An 18,755-nucleotide genomic window follows, 5' to 3' on the forward strand; every position below is an offset into this window, starting at 1 on the left:
GGACAAAAGAAAATTTACTTTTCAAATCACATTCACTTCATTTATCACACAAAGGATATGAATTCACACAGATTTTGATGTAATAGATCTACAGCAAATGAAATATCACAGAATACATACTCGAGGTCGGAGTCAGACATATTGTCCTCTTCTCCATCACTGAGGATAGCATCCGAAGACATGGATGCCCGGAGATTGTGTTCGGTGAGCTCCTCCTCCGATTCCTCTTCCTGGAGACCATCAATGCTATTCTCAAACTCAATCCTCTCTGGTGTTTTCTTGGCCTTTACAATATCTGAATCTGGCATCAGGGGTGGAGACAGTGGACCTAGTAGATCAAATTAGATTGTTCTATGACAAGAATACACTGTGAAGAAATTTAAGTTACACAATTTTTGACCAAAATAAATTTTACACTGATCATATCATCTTAAAATAGAATCATTTGCTTTTACCATCCAAATGAAATAACTCTGTAAGTATCAATACATTCCTACAACAAGTCTAACTTTCATAAAATCTTAAATCTTAGAAGTCGGTATCAAGATAAAACCATATATATTTATACATATTCAGATAAATATATCCAAATGTAATGATTGAAATTTCCAATACATGTCAAAACTCAATCAGAGCAGAACCATGAATAACACTGCCAACAGCAATATTTTTTCAGTGTTCATTTTGAATATTTTGAATGCAAGTACTGATAGCACTCTAAGTCAGTAATCATTTTCATTTCTATTAGGATTTCCAGTGATAAATTGACTTCTCAATTTCATGAAAGATAACAGTTTACACAACAATTCGCTCATTAAGACTCGGGATCTTTCTATTATGGCCTTCAATATATTTCACTTTCACCTCAATATATACACCTCAAAGCCTGGAGTATACACTTTCAATGTTTGATTGCATTATTTACTGTCCTACATCAGGTTAACAAATTGTTTACACCTCGTAACTGTTACATTTAGTTTAGACAGAAGAAATGACTGACAATTTTATGATCTGGGATTTAAATTTAAGTGGCAGAATTTTCCAATATACTTTTATTGTTGAACTTTTTATTGTTTGATAAGTCCTTTATAGAACCTCTTGTCCATTTGACTTTGTCCAAAAGGACAAGCATTACATATTGAAACCTCTGGTGTCAGTACTAAATTTCAATATTACATATTTATTCTGGTTCTCATGTGGCAGCCAACAAAAAAGGTGAGGCATTTTATAGATAGTGTTTGACCATAGCATGGAATACATCGTAAGAAACTTCAATCTAAACAAAAATAATAGAATAAGACCTCAGCTCTCCACATTTCCTCAGAGATATAAATATTAATGAATATATTTGGAGTCTTACTTACTTGGTATTTTCTTCAGAGAACCATCTGTTTTCTTTCGCTGTGGGGTTGGTGAGTCACTCGAGTCAATTGAAATCTTTGGAATGTTTTCCTGTTCAAGAAAATTCAAAGTACAATTAAACTTCACATCAAGCAGAAAGACAAATATGTATCATATTGTTATCTTTATTTAACAAGTCATTTACATGGATAAGCAGCAACTACATAATATTAATTGTACTCCATAAACAGTTATGCTTGTGTATTAAGTTTTCAATAAATTTGATAATACATTGTACAATAATTTGACATACCAACATTATCTGCTTTAGAAATTAGAAAGAGTTGAAATGGTTTATAATAATCACTTTACCACTACATTTTACTATAAGGTAATAATCACTGACCTTGTGACTATCGTCTTTAAGCCAAGACCTTTTCCTTCTGGGCTTAGCTTGTACTCTGGATTCTGGACGTTGGTGGCGGAAACAGTAGAACTTCACTGTAACACAGAGCCAATTATTTTATTCATTACACACTGAACATTTCAATTAAAGAATATATAAATAGTTCTGACAGTATTTCTTTCTGCTACTATTCTTATTTTATTTTCTCAATACATTTTGAATTTAGAAAAGAACAAAAGTACCCAGAATATTTTTTCTCTATATCTATTAAAGCAGCATGAGTAAAGGAGTAATATTACAAACAACAGTATCTTCTATTAGCTTCACCTTCTCCAGTATGAGTGCGCTCGTGGCTGTAGTTACTTAGTCTCAGACCAGCAGAGCAGAAGCTACACTTGAGACACTCGCGATGGAAGAAGATGCCCTCAGCACTCATCCGTTCCATCAGATATACCCTCTTCTTACAGAAGTAACAGAACTCACTGGCCTTGGTAGCAGCTAGTAACACACCAGGCTGTTTCTGTGGTAACAATCAGACAATAAAAACTTCTGACCTTGAAACTTATTCATTCAATTCTAATTTATACCCTTAAAGCAAACTTTCAAACTAAAATTCTTTTTTTGTGACGTCTACTCTACAACTTTTTCTGTACAATAATAATTTTAACTGTATTAATAAATAATCAAGTTTTATGAGGCATAATATGCCCTATCTCAATATTCCAATAAATCCAATATCATTTAAATCCAACTGTCCATCACTACACATATAGATATGGCATGTCATTGAGACATAACTTACCCTTTTTGTAGCTGGTGAGGTCTTGACTGGTTCCTCCTGGTGACCTTTGAACTTTGACACTAGGATTTCAGCCATAGCGCTGACCTTAACTGCTGCCAAGGACTCCTCTTTCTGTTTATTTTCATTTTTGGGCTGCGCAGTCAATTTGTTGGCGATTTCATCCATGGGTAGTTTGTTATACTTGGTTAACTGTATGTCTCCATTTGTCTGATATAAAACAACACACACAAACAATTTCATTTGTATGGAAAACATTGATTGACTAATATTAATAGAACATATTTTTTTTATTTTAATACTAAAACTAACATGATATGCTGTAAATAGTAGACATTTGACAAAACAATCATAAAAGTTGTGTTGTATAAGTTAACCATAAGGCTGACTTACTGCCTTGACTTCTTTGTCTTTGTGTCTCCTCTTACTGAACGATGTTTCATGTTTATCTCCATCCTTCTCTTTCCTCTGAACAAATCAAATCACACAAAAATCACACAAAAATCACAATCTATTGCTTCAGAAACAACATTCTAGGAAGTTCTCTTTAACATTAAAATAGAGGCCTAATATTGGACTTTTACACGTTCTTAGAAATGATCTCTGACATATAAACATTACTTTACCTATTACACAAATAGTTTTTTTAGAGATTAACTCATGGAGTACATGACATTCATATTCCATGCTAATAGTCAGTACCAGGTTTTTCATTACAATACTAACCTTTTTTGACCTTGAGAATCGAGCACTGACTCGTAACTTCTGTAGGATTGACAGACGATGATGTGGGGACTTATGATGGCTCTTGTTGTGACTCTCCTCTCTCGGGGACTCAACTTGAAAAATAAATTTCAGGGATATAAATATAGTAACTATTACATTTGCTAAATTTGATAATTCAATATAACTGGAAACATTTTTAGATAACATCACAAAAATGAATTTCATTTCAAAGATCAAGTGTTCATTAATAATTCAGTATGCCTAGAAATACATTTAGATTACATCACACTTCATTTCAAACCTCAAATTTCCATATAAACTCCTCATAGGTATAAATGTCAGCATTACTCAAAGAGAAAATGTCGGAAGCATTTTGTTTAAACTATTAAAGTAAAAGCTGTCTCAAGGGACACATGTGATTGAAGCATGGGACCACTATACATTCTTAACATATATACACTTATTTGTATTTCTCTATTCAAAGCTGAGAATACTTACAGCTAGAAGCTCGATCCTTCCTAAACTTTTGGTAGAATTGAGACAGGTAAGATATCATGGCGAGTTTGTCTGTGGCGGAACACTGCGTCATCTCCTCTCCCGACATTACAGGAGCGATTCCAAACTCCCTCTGAGCCACATCAAATGCAATCTGGCAGTTTTTGGCCCCTTCTTTGGAGTTCATGATGTTCATGTCTCTGTTATACATAAAGAAACTAGTTATTTTGGTGAGAAACAATTGAGTTACACTTGTATTCTCCAAATTAAGTAAAGACAACATTTTCCATACTTAACACTTCCTTTTTAATCTGAAATCAGTTTTACAGGAGCATGGTATTTTCTAGTTCCAGCTAGAAAATCCTTATTCTCAATAATGTATTGTACATTTTGGAACATGTTTTTCTTTACAATATTTCATACTGGAAGTATTATATTTAGTGGTACTATGTATTTACATGAGGTTTGGTTTGAGGATGTTGATGAGGTAACAGAGAGGAAATCCGTTGCGCCATGAAGATGTTAGATCCACTATATGTACTGTCCTGAATGTTCCGGTGTTCAAAAGCTTCTGGCACCATCTTAATAACGTGTAGCTGTCCACAAAATCATCTAGAAAATAAAAGTAATGAAATGGTAAAAAGGATTCTTCATGCATAAGTAAAAGTTTTATTACATGACAAATGATGTTGCATTATATGCCAAACTAATAAGAAGAAATCATCTTTCAATTTGAGCCAGATTTAGTATGTCTTATAAAAACAATAGTTTTTCTTCTCATAACTAATAATTAATAAAGAAACAGACCATGTCTAAAGAGAAAATCTATCACTCTAAAATTGACTTGTTTTCCAATTTAAGAAGCCACTGAAAGTTTGTATGAGAGATTATTATAATATTGAATTCCCTTGTTGATGTTCAAAGAACCTCACCATTTCTCGCCCGCTTTGCAGGTACATCAATGATCTCGTCCAGGTTGGTACCATCACCACAGTCGTATAGGTGTCGCAGCTGCTCAGGTAAAAGGGCCTTGAAGTTTAAGTTGGGATACCTGTTTGGAGAATTTATATATTAATCATATTACGAATGAAAGTACCAAATAAGGGAAAATCTGACTTTGTGCTCAACAAAGATAATAAGGAGAAAAAATTCAAAAATAATTAAATTCAGTAGCAATACTGATATTGTCTACACATGGATAATTGCCTGAGGACATCACGCTATGTACTTCTTTTCCTGACATAACTTAAATGAAAGCAATATGTCTAAATATATTGGATCTTCTCAATTACAAACGGCATAACGCTTCCAAGAAAACATTCTGGGACAATAAAATCTGAGTAGTAAAATCAACTACATTCAGTGAATGGTTCTATTGTACCTTGTGTTGGGGTCTATGGTGTACATATGGTGGTTTTTGTGAAGATTTTCAGGTGTTGTCTGAGAGAGTCGTAGGAAGATGCTTTCTCTCTCTGCCAATACCTGGAGAGGAGTCATCTTCCCTGATGCCCAGCGTCGAATCATCCATGCAGCATCGAGACAGCTGAGGAACCCTCTGGCACAACCAGATCCTGTGGGCCAGAATGGCTGGAAATACGAGAGACAATAAGTTATGCCATATAACATTATATATAACGAATCCTCCACTCCTAAAGTGAATTTAGTCATTCTTTTTCAGTCTTTTGAAGTTTGAAGATTTTCCAACTTTGTCAACATTTAATCCCTTCATCTTCATCCAGAAATAAGAATTGTTCTCTTATAGCAATTTTTTGAATTATTTTTGACCTGCACAAATAGTGAGATACCAAATTTTGACCTGTTAGATTCCAAGAATGCATGCATAATCTTTGAATATAAATATGGAAACATATGTTCAGTAAAATTTTATTCTAACAGTCTACTGAAAATATTATCATTTGAAATGATTTCCATTCTACACAACAAATGTAATTTTGTATCAATTTCACAAATTTAGTCTTTTTAAATGTCACATATACATGTAATTCACCTCCAAAAGACTATCTCCTACTAATCCCATCAACAAGTTATGACCGTTTCTTTCAATGACCCGTGACGCGTTCTGGGCAGCAAACATGGAGGTGAAATCAAACATGGCTATGTCTGGCTGACCGTAGTGGTTGATTGCATAGTCCAGGTGAGGAAGCTGCTGATTGGTTGAGAAGTCAGCAGCCTCACGGGCATAGTCCATCAAACGGTCTCGATTCACATTGGCAGGAGCTAGGAGGGAGGCAGTGTCAGGAAAATCCTAAAATCAAAATAATCACTTGATAAGTAAGATTAAAATAAGACCCTTTATATCATGATTTGACGCAATGGCATGACTACATTTTTTAAATGTTTTTGATAAATTGATTATTATAAATATGTTCTGACAACTTTCTTTACATTTCATTAGTTTTTCAAAACTTCATATACATGCAGATGAGAAATTATTTTGTCATAACTATTGTCTCAATCAAATCAATAATGACCTAAAAGTACACATGCATTGTTTCAAAATTTAATTTGATAGGCGTCAACTTCACTCATAGTTAGCATTACATCTACTCAAACCCAGTATAAAAATGGCCTTGACTAGATTGCAACAATGTGTAATACCATACATATTAACTAATATCTCCATTAGATTGCTATAGAGATAAATACCCAACTCACCCTTATGAGAACACCTTTGTCCAACAGACTGGTTTTCTTGGCTGTCATTACAAAGTAATGAGTATCATCCTTGTAGTATACAATATTCTCCAGATCGATGCCCGTTTGTTCTGTCAGATCTTTGAAGAACTTTTGGTTGAAGATGAACGCCACACCACTGATTTCCTCCACACTGGCTTCCTCTGTGGTGTTTCGGTTTATAAAGTTGGCAGTGATAGCTATTGCAAGTTTCCCACGAAATTCCTTCCTCTTAAAACCTGAAAAGTAAAACAAAATAAAAATTCATACAATTGGGTATCAAAAATTGCAGTCAATAATAATTCATTGAACTTTAAATGCGTTTGAATAACGTATTACCTTAACATATTTGAATTAAAGCTTGCTAAATCTACTAACCCTGAAGTGTGTTCCTCTTGCCATCAGCTCCAATCAGAACATCAAACTCATACTCTGATACAGGGTGATCTGGAGGATCCACTTTACAGCGCCATCCAATGTCTTTAAAATAATATGACATATGTCAAGAAACAAATAACGTAACTTTAATTGGAATACCTGACTTAATGCATAATACACCCATTTCACATTATTTGTAGTCTACTCAGATCAGATAAAACATACTGTTTTATACCGATACATGTGTGTGAATGTATATGCTTAATTCCAAATCAAAATTTCAAATGTATTCAATTAACTTACACACACATGAACAAATGACGTAAACATAAAATATATTTTAATTATACTGTATAATTTTACTTGATTTTATTGAAAAAGAGTCTGAGGATTTTTTTTCATTCTTGAACATTTCCCTTTTAAATGAATTAAAGACTAATTCACTGATATTTAATTTCAAGAGTGTCTGTGCTATACATACTGTGCGTGGTCTGGTCCTCGGGTGGCTCCAGGAGGTCCTCAAATCCTACATTACAGTGAATTTCAACCCCCAGGATTAGAGCTGCCTTCATAAGGATACACTGAAGCTGTCGAATACCTATAAACACAAATATAAGGGTTTAATAATGGCATATTATATAATTACATTATTATAAAGATCATCTTTTACAAAAGTGATGCTGCCTGTGAGGCTGTCATAGCAAAAATATGATCTGCATTAACTTTTTCTACTGAAGTTATTCAGCCGTGTCATTTCCTCTCCCCCCATTCATAGAAATTAATTAATCATCATTTCATGTACATGTATCTTAAAGAATAATTGTAACATACTAGAGAATGTAAACGAACATGTCTGCATCTTTTACTGCATCCAAAAATTCCTCTAGAAAACATTACATTACAGTCAAGAACAATGACATATCAGATCAAAGATGCATACTGATGTGATCGATGGCTCCAGCACAGAATTTTCCAAAGAACTTTTTGGCACCAAGGTTTTTGAGGTCTGTGATGAGGTAGGGCCAGAGGTGAAGCACATTGTTTCTGGAGAAACTGTCCCTCTTCTCCACCAGCACCACACGTGCCCCTAACAGGGCACACTCGATGGCCGTCCTCAACCCACATGGTCCTGCACCAATCACAAGTACCTGGAATATACAAGGAGTTTAAAGACTGAGTTTCAGTAACAACAAAATTCATATTTGGTCTTTTGATGGTCCAAATTTAAGTTTACATTGATGTTTAACTCAAGATATTGTGAATTCATTAACCTAAAAGTCTTAATAAGTTTTGCTGAGGTTCCACAGGCTCTGAGTTAAAAAGATTGACTGTATTACAAAACAGGTATATTACTTACACACACAAATCTAATTAAAGTTCAATGTATATAGTCAAACTTATCTGTAAAGACCACACAAGAGATTGATGAAAAAAGTTGGTCTTTATACTCATGTTGAATTATATTGAAATTGGTCATTTGGGACCACTGGTCTTGTTAAGGCAACAAGTGGTCTTTCTACAGAGGTTGTCAGTTTATTGTAATACGAAAAGCATATTTCTGAACCAAAGTCTCTTTTACATTACACGTTTAGATCTAATTGCATGCATTTTTATCTTGGGAGTCAGAGGTTGCAGTAAATTCATGTAACAGTATAAATCTAACTGGTAGCACCAATGCATGAATTGTGCTACATCTCTTCCAGTATGTATGATAATTGATATGTGAAATGACAATAGGCAAATCACAGAGCACTACGTATACACTTGTAGTAATATAGTAATGAAATCTGTACAAATGTTAGATTTATTTTTTCCCTATGAAATTGACACATCTGTGCCATAATGACTACCTCAGACCCATGCAAAGAGATTTCATTAAATGTAAACAGAGACATCATGTCGACACTCTCAATCCTTCCGTTAACATTGTTGGATGCATGGTGTCAAGAATAGATTTACTTTCATTGACTATTTCTAAATCCTTTTAAATTCATGATATAATCTTACTTTTAAGTCATTTACTATTCACTGAACAAATTCATTATTGGTAATATAATTCAGTTTGACAACACATTCATCTGATTTAGCACTACTGGCAAAAAAAACGAATCAACACCCAACAGGGTATTTTTTCAAAATCATAATACACCAGGATATAATATGATCTGGCTATAAATTCTTTATGAGGATCCTTATCAACAAACATATTTCCACTACCTCAGCTCTAGTTACAATGCCATACTGTCTGGTTAAGTTGCAGGCTAACCAAATCAAGACAAGACCTAGCCAGTCTAACTTCTACTCTCTTTAGATCTGTCTGGGCACTGGCTAAATCTCGATCTGTAATCACTGCCATTGCAGACTTGTGGCATCCAGTCTCAGACACATCAGTATTAATTCCCTTTGTGGCTACAGAGTTATCACTAATGAAATTGTTTCTAACCTAATAAGTTGCTCTGCTACATACATTTCTATATATCTTACATTCTCAGTGTCCCTAGTGTACCTCCTGATCTTCCATTTATGGGAAGGTTTATCGACAAGTAGGCATCAATTGTACTGTCGAGGTTTCTACAGCCATAGTAAAGTAATGAAATCTGAATATGGGGAAAGTTTGAAATGGAGGGTTTTTTTTTCTTTTGGAACTCAGATGAAGTTGAATTCTTGAAATATTTTACGTACTGTATTCAATATTGTGTCTTGACTCTTATCTTGTGATAGCCAACTGATTGATTGATGAAACAATGATATGCTCCCAAGAACCACTCATCTGACTGCAATACGTAAAGAGAGCATAAAAGCAGATTGTTCTAGTACTATACAATATACCTACCCTAGTGTCGGAGCAGGACTCTCCTTTGCGGTACTCCTTGAGCCCTGCTCGTTTGTCGAGCTTGGCCCACACAGTCTGCGCCTTCCATGATGTGATACGGTTGCGGAGTCGGCGGTAGAAGTGTCTATGGGTAGTGTGCTTGATGTCCAACTCCTCACACAGTTGTTGGAATGTGGATAGAATATGCTTACATGTGCCTGCTTTGATGAAGTCGTCAAATAAGAGGTCTACGGATACTTCCCCTACCTCGCCATGGCGATAATCCATAATGCATCTCTATAACCTGCAAAATATAAATAATTTCAAACATCAGTTTTTTTTCATAAGTCTTGAGATAAAATTGTAGCTTCACGATTTCTACAATAAGATATTTATAACATACATAGCATTACATTATAAGACGATAGACAGGGAAGTACAGGACACTCTATGACAGCTAGATATATTGGTTACCGTAATACACGATTGTAGTTCCCAACACATTTCAGATGGCAGGGTAAGCCAAAATCTCAAAGCAGCTTATAAAAGATAGATATCTCTTAAAATTCCTCATTGATTGATAGAGCAAAGTTTTAATGTGTAAATATCAGTATAAGCTGTCCATTGTTTGAGACATCTACTGGTATACAATTTCGCTACTTATGTGTCTGCATTCTTTAGCTATTATCAACAATAAAGAACATATTTCTCTGCAGTATGTAAATGTTTATTTTATATAACATTGGTATGCTAAATATCATTCAGAGTTCACACTCTCATGCAAACAGTTGACCTGGATCAATTTGATCTGTCAATCACAATGGCCTTTTTATTGCAGCGGGCGGCGGTTTTTACAGGGCTATATTCATTGTATAGCTTACATATATACCACTAGAGGAACACCACATACAGTGTGGATTGTATCCTCTGGGGATGTTGGTCATGTCATGTCTTCCTGCTACATCGGCTAGATATAGTGTTAATCATATATGTAAGCCAGTAATTTTCCCCACAAATATTTTTAGGGATAGTAGTAATTTCAGTGAAATGCATATGAACCTAGCACACAGCCCAGGCTAAGGCTTAAATCAGGAAATAATGTAGACATCACCGGTTTGACTGACTGGTTCAGGTTGAAATAGAAAACCTTTTGATGATCACAAGACTGGTGTGATATTAGACCCAGCTATCACTCTGTCAGGGACATACAGTGGTGGGTGACACACACCAGACAGGTGATGATCTTCCTCTCACATGACCTCAGTAGGACCAGGAGGCTATCAATATCTGTAAGCTCTGGCTGTCCTCACAACATACACTGATCATGATACCTAGCACTTAATTTACCCATGGTATGTCAGGAAGCAGTAACACTGGGATTTAGCCTGAGGATGCTACACAAATATACACAAAGGACCCAGTAAATCTTGACTGAACCGGGCATACAATAATGTAATTATTGAAAGCAGGAGCAACAACAATCCATATAGGCAAGGTAATGGTCAACCTGCCTATCACATTGGGCTGGCAATCCTATTGCAGCATGCATGGTCAAAAAGGACCTAGTTTTTCCGATCATGTAACACATGTTCAACTCATATTTCAACACATTCAAACGTTATGTGTTTGTTTGTTTGTTTGTACATATACCACTCTGGAAAAGTGACCTTCTATACAAGCACTCTCTCTCCAATAAATGGTGATGATAAATTTGACTGTCATCAAGCTAAAACCCACATAAGGCCAGATTGGGTACTAGTAGCTGTGAAAACAATAGATGTCATCACTAGGATCAACTGATGACTTATCAGCAGCATAGACTGGCCCATTATTGTCTGACTCTCAGTGACATGACACCATACACTCTGCTGCCTTGGCTGCTGGAAAATGGTACCACACATTACAATATATATGGGTGTCAATTAATCCCTCAATGTCTCAAACGTTATGAAGATATCAGAAATTTAACTTGCTAGGAAACATTTTACTTTTCAACTTGTATTGGAAAATCATAAAAAATAATGCTCAGTTACATGTATTTACTCGGAATCAATATATATATGCTTAATGTGGTAATTGAAATGGCCAATACAACATTATTGACTGATCAAAACTTTTAGTGTTGGTTGAATTATAATGCTTATAAAACTTAATGTTACCTTGTTACAATGTTATATCTAAAACATTCTGTACACAGAAAATAGTCAATACTATAGTAGACAATTTATAACGAAAATGCATGCTCACAAAGAATTCATGATTACAATGTATTTTCATTTTTCATCAAAGTCCCTATAACATGTTTCAATATGTGTACAACAAACTATGCTTATAAGGAAGTGACTTTGTTGGCTTTACATATCTGAATTCATTCATTTACTCATGATAAACATAGTGTGATTTTCTTGAGAATGAAATACATACTTACATGTAAAAGAACAACCTACTTGAGATTAGCATTACAATATACACAGTAGACTGATAAAGCTGGTGATGTTTATACATATCTTCCTGTTTACAGTAAACCTGATACTTGTATACAAACCAGGTAGATTGTGTTTACTTACACCTGGAATCTACACAAATTGGTGTTCACTATATGAAGGATTCAATAACCTGGTAAGTCATACACAGGTTATTCCAAAACATTTTGAGTGGAAGAGAATTTTAGTGCCCAGGCTAGAGCCTGAGTTAAGTTAATTAATACATACATGTGGTACCAGGTATGAGATACAGCCAACATTTAGACACAGCTCTACTGATCAAAATATTTCTTTTTCACCCGAAACAAGATCTGCTTTTGGCAATAAGCAATTAGCTCTCGACTCCTTTCAAGAAAATTTTTCTCATTTATAAACTTTTCCTCTGATGAAGATTTTCCTGCTATAGCACTTATATTCCTTCATGAACACAACAGTTACTATGTATTTAATACACACTGTACCAGTAGCTATCTATAGTATCTGTGTCACCTGTCAGTACAGGTTTATATATCTACACTCACAAACAGTATAGGTATGTGTATAGTATAATCTTACAGTATATACTTACATCATCACTTTCCTACTACAGACCTTAAGCAAAATACAGTTATCCATTATGATGAAGCAACACTGTACATCTTTACTACCAGAACGTTACTGACAATGTTCCAAGTCTTTAGTAATCACTCTATGACAGATCTTTAGTGGGAGTGAAAGAGTAATGAAAGACTTCCGGTTTTATTGTTATGTGGAGTATGGAGAAATGTGGGGAAATCCAATTACCCTTCGACACCCCTAAACCATCCCTGTACACACTGGTTAGTGTTGTGTAACTATATAAGTCAAATAACTTATTCATAATCTATCTTAAATGGGGTGTTTATTGTACACCGAATTAAAGTGTATCATAAAGTCTATCGAAGACACACACCTTTCCTTTATAAACTGAAAGACGTTTACGTTAGGCTGTTTAATTCTGCATAGGTAAGTATACTGTACCTGAAATAGGGTGTGACATACTTAAAAGTTCATCTAAGTGGAGAGTTCACCCAATACACACCAGAGAATGTGTATTTTACACTGTAAAACTCTGTAATATAATCCAGAAATAATCCAAAAATTCCAAGTTGTTAAAGCTAAATTATACACAAAACTAATGACATCGCATAATTTTATAATCAACCTGGTATATTACTCTGATAAATTTTAGATTAATATGATATTTAAGTGTACATTAATTCCAATCTGTTAACATTAATTAACCATTAAACATACCATGCATTCAGTGCATGTAATTTAACTGGAATTAAATAATGAATGGTGCATAAATTCTTCCTATTATTTTCAAGGTTCACGACCAGGTGTTATATTTAGAAGAACATAAAATTGAAAATTTGAATCATAATCACTTTAATTGAATTTGAAAAGAGTCAAGGTCACATATAAGTGTCTGCATGAAAGCATTAATTCATCCTATAGGCAAATACTGTAATAATTTGTCATGTGTAATAGATTTCATTACCTCGGTTCACACAATATATTAATTTTCACATATTTCTATACATGTAATAGTACTCATAATCACCATTCAGTTGTTATTGGCATGTAAATAAAAAATAAACTGGTTTTAAGTGTTGGCATTTATATATACATCTCTATAAATTGAATTTTTCTAAATCTATGCAAGCTTTAGACACAAACAGAAAGAGATTAGTTATGGGAATAAGAAGCTATACCATTCAGCATGTAACTATAAGTCATGCAGCAGAATGATCAGACATTGGGAAACTGATTGATGGTCTGACCTCGGTTGATGGACAGACAGAAGACAGACAAACACAGCCAGTCTGTCAACAATTAGTCTCCTATCCTTCACAGATCTTCCATGTTTTTGCCTTCTTCACTCCCAACAGACTTTCTATGTTTTTGCCTTCTGCAGCGGATGTTATTTTCTTAGGGTAATTATAGCTCTCTATTGATGATGGGATGTTTGGCCTTCTTAGAGGCCTGACATATTGAAATTTCTGCCGATCTTTTTTGTATCTGTCAAGTAGTTGTAGAGTGGATGGGAAATGAATGCAGACTATAGGCCCTAGCTGGAACAATGCTGTAGAATCTATTGATTCCCTAGCTATATCAAGGCTGTATAAACCCCAATATAAGCCTACTATGGCCATAAGAATTTCTTTCCTTTATGAACATTTTAATTTTCATGAGGCATAAAATCAAGTAACCAATTGAAAAGACAGGTGTGTGTATGTATTCCTTTCAGGGGTAATCACAAGTATCAGGAAATAAACTTATATTTTAACCTTCAACAAAAATCCATTCAATTCAATTTCACACTAAATCCTTTCAAGAAATATTTTGATGTATCATTCTTATGCAAACTACACGCAATATTAAATGATATGTTTTCAAAAAGGAAATATTTGTAATGCTACAGTGCCACATATGAACTTCCAATAAACTGCCCTCATAGCCTGGTGGCCACAATTATTTGAAGTCCACAAGCATAGAACTAAACATTAAGTTTAACCACAAGTTGTCTGAGGTCAAATCTAATCACCAGCACATGTCTGTGTAGCACAGCTGATTAGGGTTTCCTACATCTACAATGATAAACTAGCATCAGTCCTTGCATGGCACAGAATCAAAAGTTATTAGGGTACTTACTATAAAACCACAAAGCTGTTATCCTTTCACCACTCCTTTTATATTCTACTCTCCCCTCTCTACCTAATCATATCAAGTCTGAAGTTTTATGTGCAAATAAATTTGAATTATCTCCCCTACTTGAAATCATGAATCATTATTTTACATGCATGTAGATCTAAATTATAAGCTTAAATTTTACTTGCATAGTTCTATCTGTTTTGAGAGAGTAGAGCCTGTGTAGTGTCTAACAGTTTTTGTTTATCTACCAAACTTAAATTTTAACAAAATAATGTCGGTCTTTAAAAACTCATAGAAATGCCAGTATCGTGCATTGGTTCAGTTAGAAACAAGCTTGTCTGGCAGGCAGCTAATAGCCTAATATTTTTGTATCTAATTACTGCACTCTTAAGAGTCAAAAGAGACAAAAGATGCCAAATAGGAAATGGTTTGTTATATATAGATGGTAAACCAAATATCTCAACACTTGCATACTCTATAGGAGAAATGTCACTATCATTTTAAAAGTTCTAATTATTCAGGGAATTATATATAAAAGTCACACTATGATTTAAAGGCTTATATGCAATATGTATGCATGATCAGTACAAAAAACAAGAGATCCCAGAGGGATCTTGGTGCCCACCAAAGAATGATCTTTGTTTGACAATGGAAACAGGGATCTTTTTCCTGCTTTTCAAACTTTTTCAAACACACTACATATAAAATTTGAGACAAATCGCTATAGTACTTTCTACGAAATAGTGGTAACAAACTTCAACAATAAAATCGAAGATGGCGGCCATGCTGCCATCTTGTTGACCTATCAGTTACAAAATGCAATTTGCACAACTAGGGCCCTAGGGGGACCTACATATGAAATTTGAGAAGAATCCCTTCAGTACTTTCAGTACATCTGATGATGGTGGGCTAATAAAGATTAATATCTTATTACCAGTACTTAACAAAATTCTTATTAGTCAATTACCATATTCGACCCAATAAGCGCACAGGGCATTTAAAAAAATGAAAAATAGAAAAGGTGCTAATAAGATGAAACTACTGCTAATCTATACAATTTTGTGTAGTTTTGGCCTTTATTTATGCTTGGGCAATTGAAATAGGGAGAGGGGCGCTTGTAGTGACATGGGCGCTTATTGGGTCGAATACAGTAATTACAATTACTATATTTATGTACAAAGGCATCATGCTTATGTTGGTTACAAGTTTTCATATTTCTTTTTAATTTATCTATATAAAGCTGGGAAAAAATGAATTATTAAGACTAAATATTCAATAAATTCCCTAAAACAGTGTCATTTTGACATTCCAATGAATCTTTTCAGCCGTAGGGTATAGTGTAAATAATTCAAACCTTGATTCCACATTCCAAGCATAATGTATATATAAATACAAACTATACTCAAGGTACAATAGAAATTAATATCACGTGGTCAAAGTGTTCAGCCATGAATTTTTTCATATCTGTATACAAGATTGTATATATTATTCAACATTTATTTTCACTCTAGGCCATTGACTTATATATTTATTAACTAATTAAGTGGTTCTTGATTTTCTTTATTTTTTTGCATCAGATCAATGAGGTAAATCATAACACAATAATTATACGTGATTACTTGATTTTTCTAGTTTGTCATCTCTTCAAATTATCAATTATATTTAGGGCCAAGGGCATACAATAAGATTGTGTTTCTGTGGGAAAACCCGATTGATCTAACATTCACTAAACAAATACTGGGTGTTCTATATATATATATATAGTGTTCTATTGAATTGTCCAAGATGTAAAGTATTGAACACAATAGAAGTATCCATGAAGAATATAGCTCCAATGTAATTCTAACCCACACAGCAAGTATAAACAGGAAAATAATTATCTTTTGTAGAACACATTTTTAAATCCTTATAGCCGAATTAGCAGAGAGCATATTAAGACAGACTGACTGCATAGCAGTTCATTGACACATAACCTGGAGATATGTCCCTCTTCATAAAGCCTTACTAATTAGGCAGAAAGATCAGACAAGTCTCCCTGTTCAGATAAGTTAAATTCCTCAGATTATCTTTTCATATACACAACAGGTCAGATCAACGTTAATTGTGGGCTTTACAAATTCTACCGTCTCCGCTAACACACCTCCATATCTTATCCTAAGTCTTGCATTTAAAGCCTATGCAAATGTTTACTTGGATTCTCCAAATACTGAATTGTTTTGTCTTACATTCTTAAACCTTCAACTTTCTTGTGATAACTAAATCCAGTAAACTATTTTTCAAACACAACTAATTTTTTTACTAAATACTTATAATACACTCAAGAAAACCGAGTAAAGAAAGTGCTAGATTGAAGTGAATGTTACTCCGATGACATTGTTCAGTCGTACAGTATAATATACCGGGTATATATTATAAATGATGCACCAACTTTACATTGCATGTAAACTACAAAAGCTATGCATGTATAGTTAATGTTGCTGTGACAAAAAACTTCGCTAACTCACTACATTATTCAGTTCATGTGTGCAGTCTGCATTTCCCTGTTAAAATTGTAACTTGATTAACAGGCATACTCATGCATGGATAATGTCTATATGTGTAAAACAGCTGCAATATATCTCCATTGTGGACCAGAACAGGCAATGTCTTTCTATGAATATATCCAGCATAGCGCATTATGAACAGTAAAGTAACTAAAACCACCTTACATAAGACATGTATGCATTCATCCCGACCAAATACACAAAGTTCTGTTTGAAGTTTGAGTGTATGAGATATGCGGTTCTTCACGAAACACCCTTTGTGTGTGTGCATTAAAGTGTAAATCAACAATATAAATGGACTGAAAAAGTGTAATGTATGGACTACAAAAAGTATACCTATGGTCAAGGCTGATTTTGGTTCACAAAGGATTTTATATGTATGTGCCATATATTTTGAAATGACCCTGCATGGAGAAATCAAACATATGAAGCAGATAAGTACTTTATACTTACTACTGTGAGAAAATCACCGACCAATAGTACATGTCACAGGGCAGGTGCACTTGCAAGTCCTTGATTGGTCTAATGTATGGATACAATTTTCATACATCATGATCATATAGACCTACATACTGATCTAGATGTGTCACTATAAAACATAGCTGCCTTAACCAAGAGAGAATGATTTAGCTATTTTCATCATGACCATTGGCAAACAGTTGAATATATCATATGAGAACTCTCAGTATATTATAAAAAATATAGCTAAAATGTTTCTTGTTACCTATCTAGCTACATATGCAATATCTTTATCATATAAAAATATAACTATATAAGTCTATTCAGTACAGTGATGATGATATATCTGAGTCATGAGATCAATACTCTTTACAATATTGTAGATGAAAGCATGTTTATAAACACACATCCCAGTTATTTGATTAACAGTTATTGCAAAATTGAGCTAGTATATGTACTGTAATATTATCAAAATCAGAAATCTCCAGCAAAACTTTCCCTAATAAAGAATTTTTTATCTATATATGCCACAATAAAATTTTATCTCATAAATGATCTATATAGCTACTTAACAAAAGGGATCATTTATCATCAATATAGATAGAAGCAGCAGTGACATCATCCAAGTGGTGATAAATATTCCCACAGCTCAATGCACAAGTACATGGACATGGACATATATAGGCTTTGTCAACAGGGAGGGAATACACTAGTACACTTTCCTATACAGCATCACGATTACCTGATTACCACTCTACTTTTATTACATACCTATACATGTACATCATGCACTTTTACACAACTATGCATACATTATACTTAATTACATATATATTTTCATATGCAAACTAACTATGGTATACATATATGCAGCAGCTATATATAATATCACTAGTAGTCAAGCCTTATATCTACTTTTTTTGTTGTAGTTTACCAAGTCTAT

The 18,755-nt window shown here is 34.0% G+C and overlaps 1 protein-coding gene across 7 annotated transcripts in view; it reads right to left on the bottom strand.

Moving 5' to 3' along the window:
• LOC138331925 (protein-methionine sulfoxide oxidase mical3a-like) overlaps positions 1 to 18,755 on the bottom strand; it is a 46,439-nt gene that overhangs the window by 17,567 nt on the left and 10,117 nt on the right. For 5 of the 7 annotated variants that reach the window (XM_069279847.1, XM_069279793.1, XM_069279831.1 and 2 more), the window contains exons 2-18: positions 9,673 to 9,955; positions 7,780 to 7,987; positions 7,321 to 7,437; positions 6,840 to 6,941; positions 6,444 to 6,700; positions 5,776 to 6,033; positions 5,149 to 5,354; positions 4,700 to 4,818; positions 4,226 to 4,379; positions 3,771 to 3,967; positions 3,273 to 3,385; positions 2,940 to 3,014; positions 2,550 to 2,756; positions 2,075 to 2,267; positions 1,748 to 1,842; positions 1,365 to 1,452; positions 121 to 328 (exon numbers count right to left, since the gene is read on the bottom strand). In XM_069279847.1, coding sequence (XP_069135948.1) covers positions 121 to 328; positions 1,365 to 1,452; positions 1,748 to 1,842; positions 2,075 to 2,267; positions 2,550 to 2,756; positions 2,940 to 3,014; positions 3,273 to 3,385; positions 3,771 to 3,967; positions 4,226 to 4,379; positions 4,700 to 4,818; positions 5,149 to 5,354; positions 5,776 to 6,033; positions 6,444 to 6,700; positions 6,840 to 6,941; positions 7,321 to 7,437; positions 7,780 to 7,987; positions 9,673 to 9,939 — 2,864 coding nt within the window. In that variant the 5' untranslated portion in view covers positions 9,940 to 9,955. Of the gene's footprint in view, positions 1 to 120; positions 329 to 1,364; positions 1,453 to 1,747; positions 1,843 to 2,074; positions 2,268 to 2,549; positions 2,757 to 2,939; positions 3,015 to 3,272; positions 3,386 to 3,770; positions 3,968 to 4,225; positions 4,380 to 4,699; positions 4,819 to 5,148; positions 5,355 to 5,775; positions 6,034 to 6,443; positions 6,701 to 6,839; positions 6,942 to 7,320; positions 7,438 to 7,779; positions 7,988 to 9,672; positions 9,956 to 12,362; positions 12,608 to 12,702; positions 12,859 to 18,755 lie in introns of those variants that run through there. The other 2 variants (XM_069279802.1, XM_069279821.1) reach the window with 2 other exon arrangements.

The sequence above is a fragment of the Argopecten irradians genome, chromosome 1 (assembly GCF_041381155.1).
Source record: "Argopecten irradians isolate NY chromosome 1, Ai_NY, whole genome shotgun sequence".
NCBI lineage: Eukaryota > Metazoa > Mollusca > Bivalvia > Pectinida > Pectinidae > Argopecten > Argopecten irradians.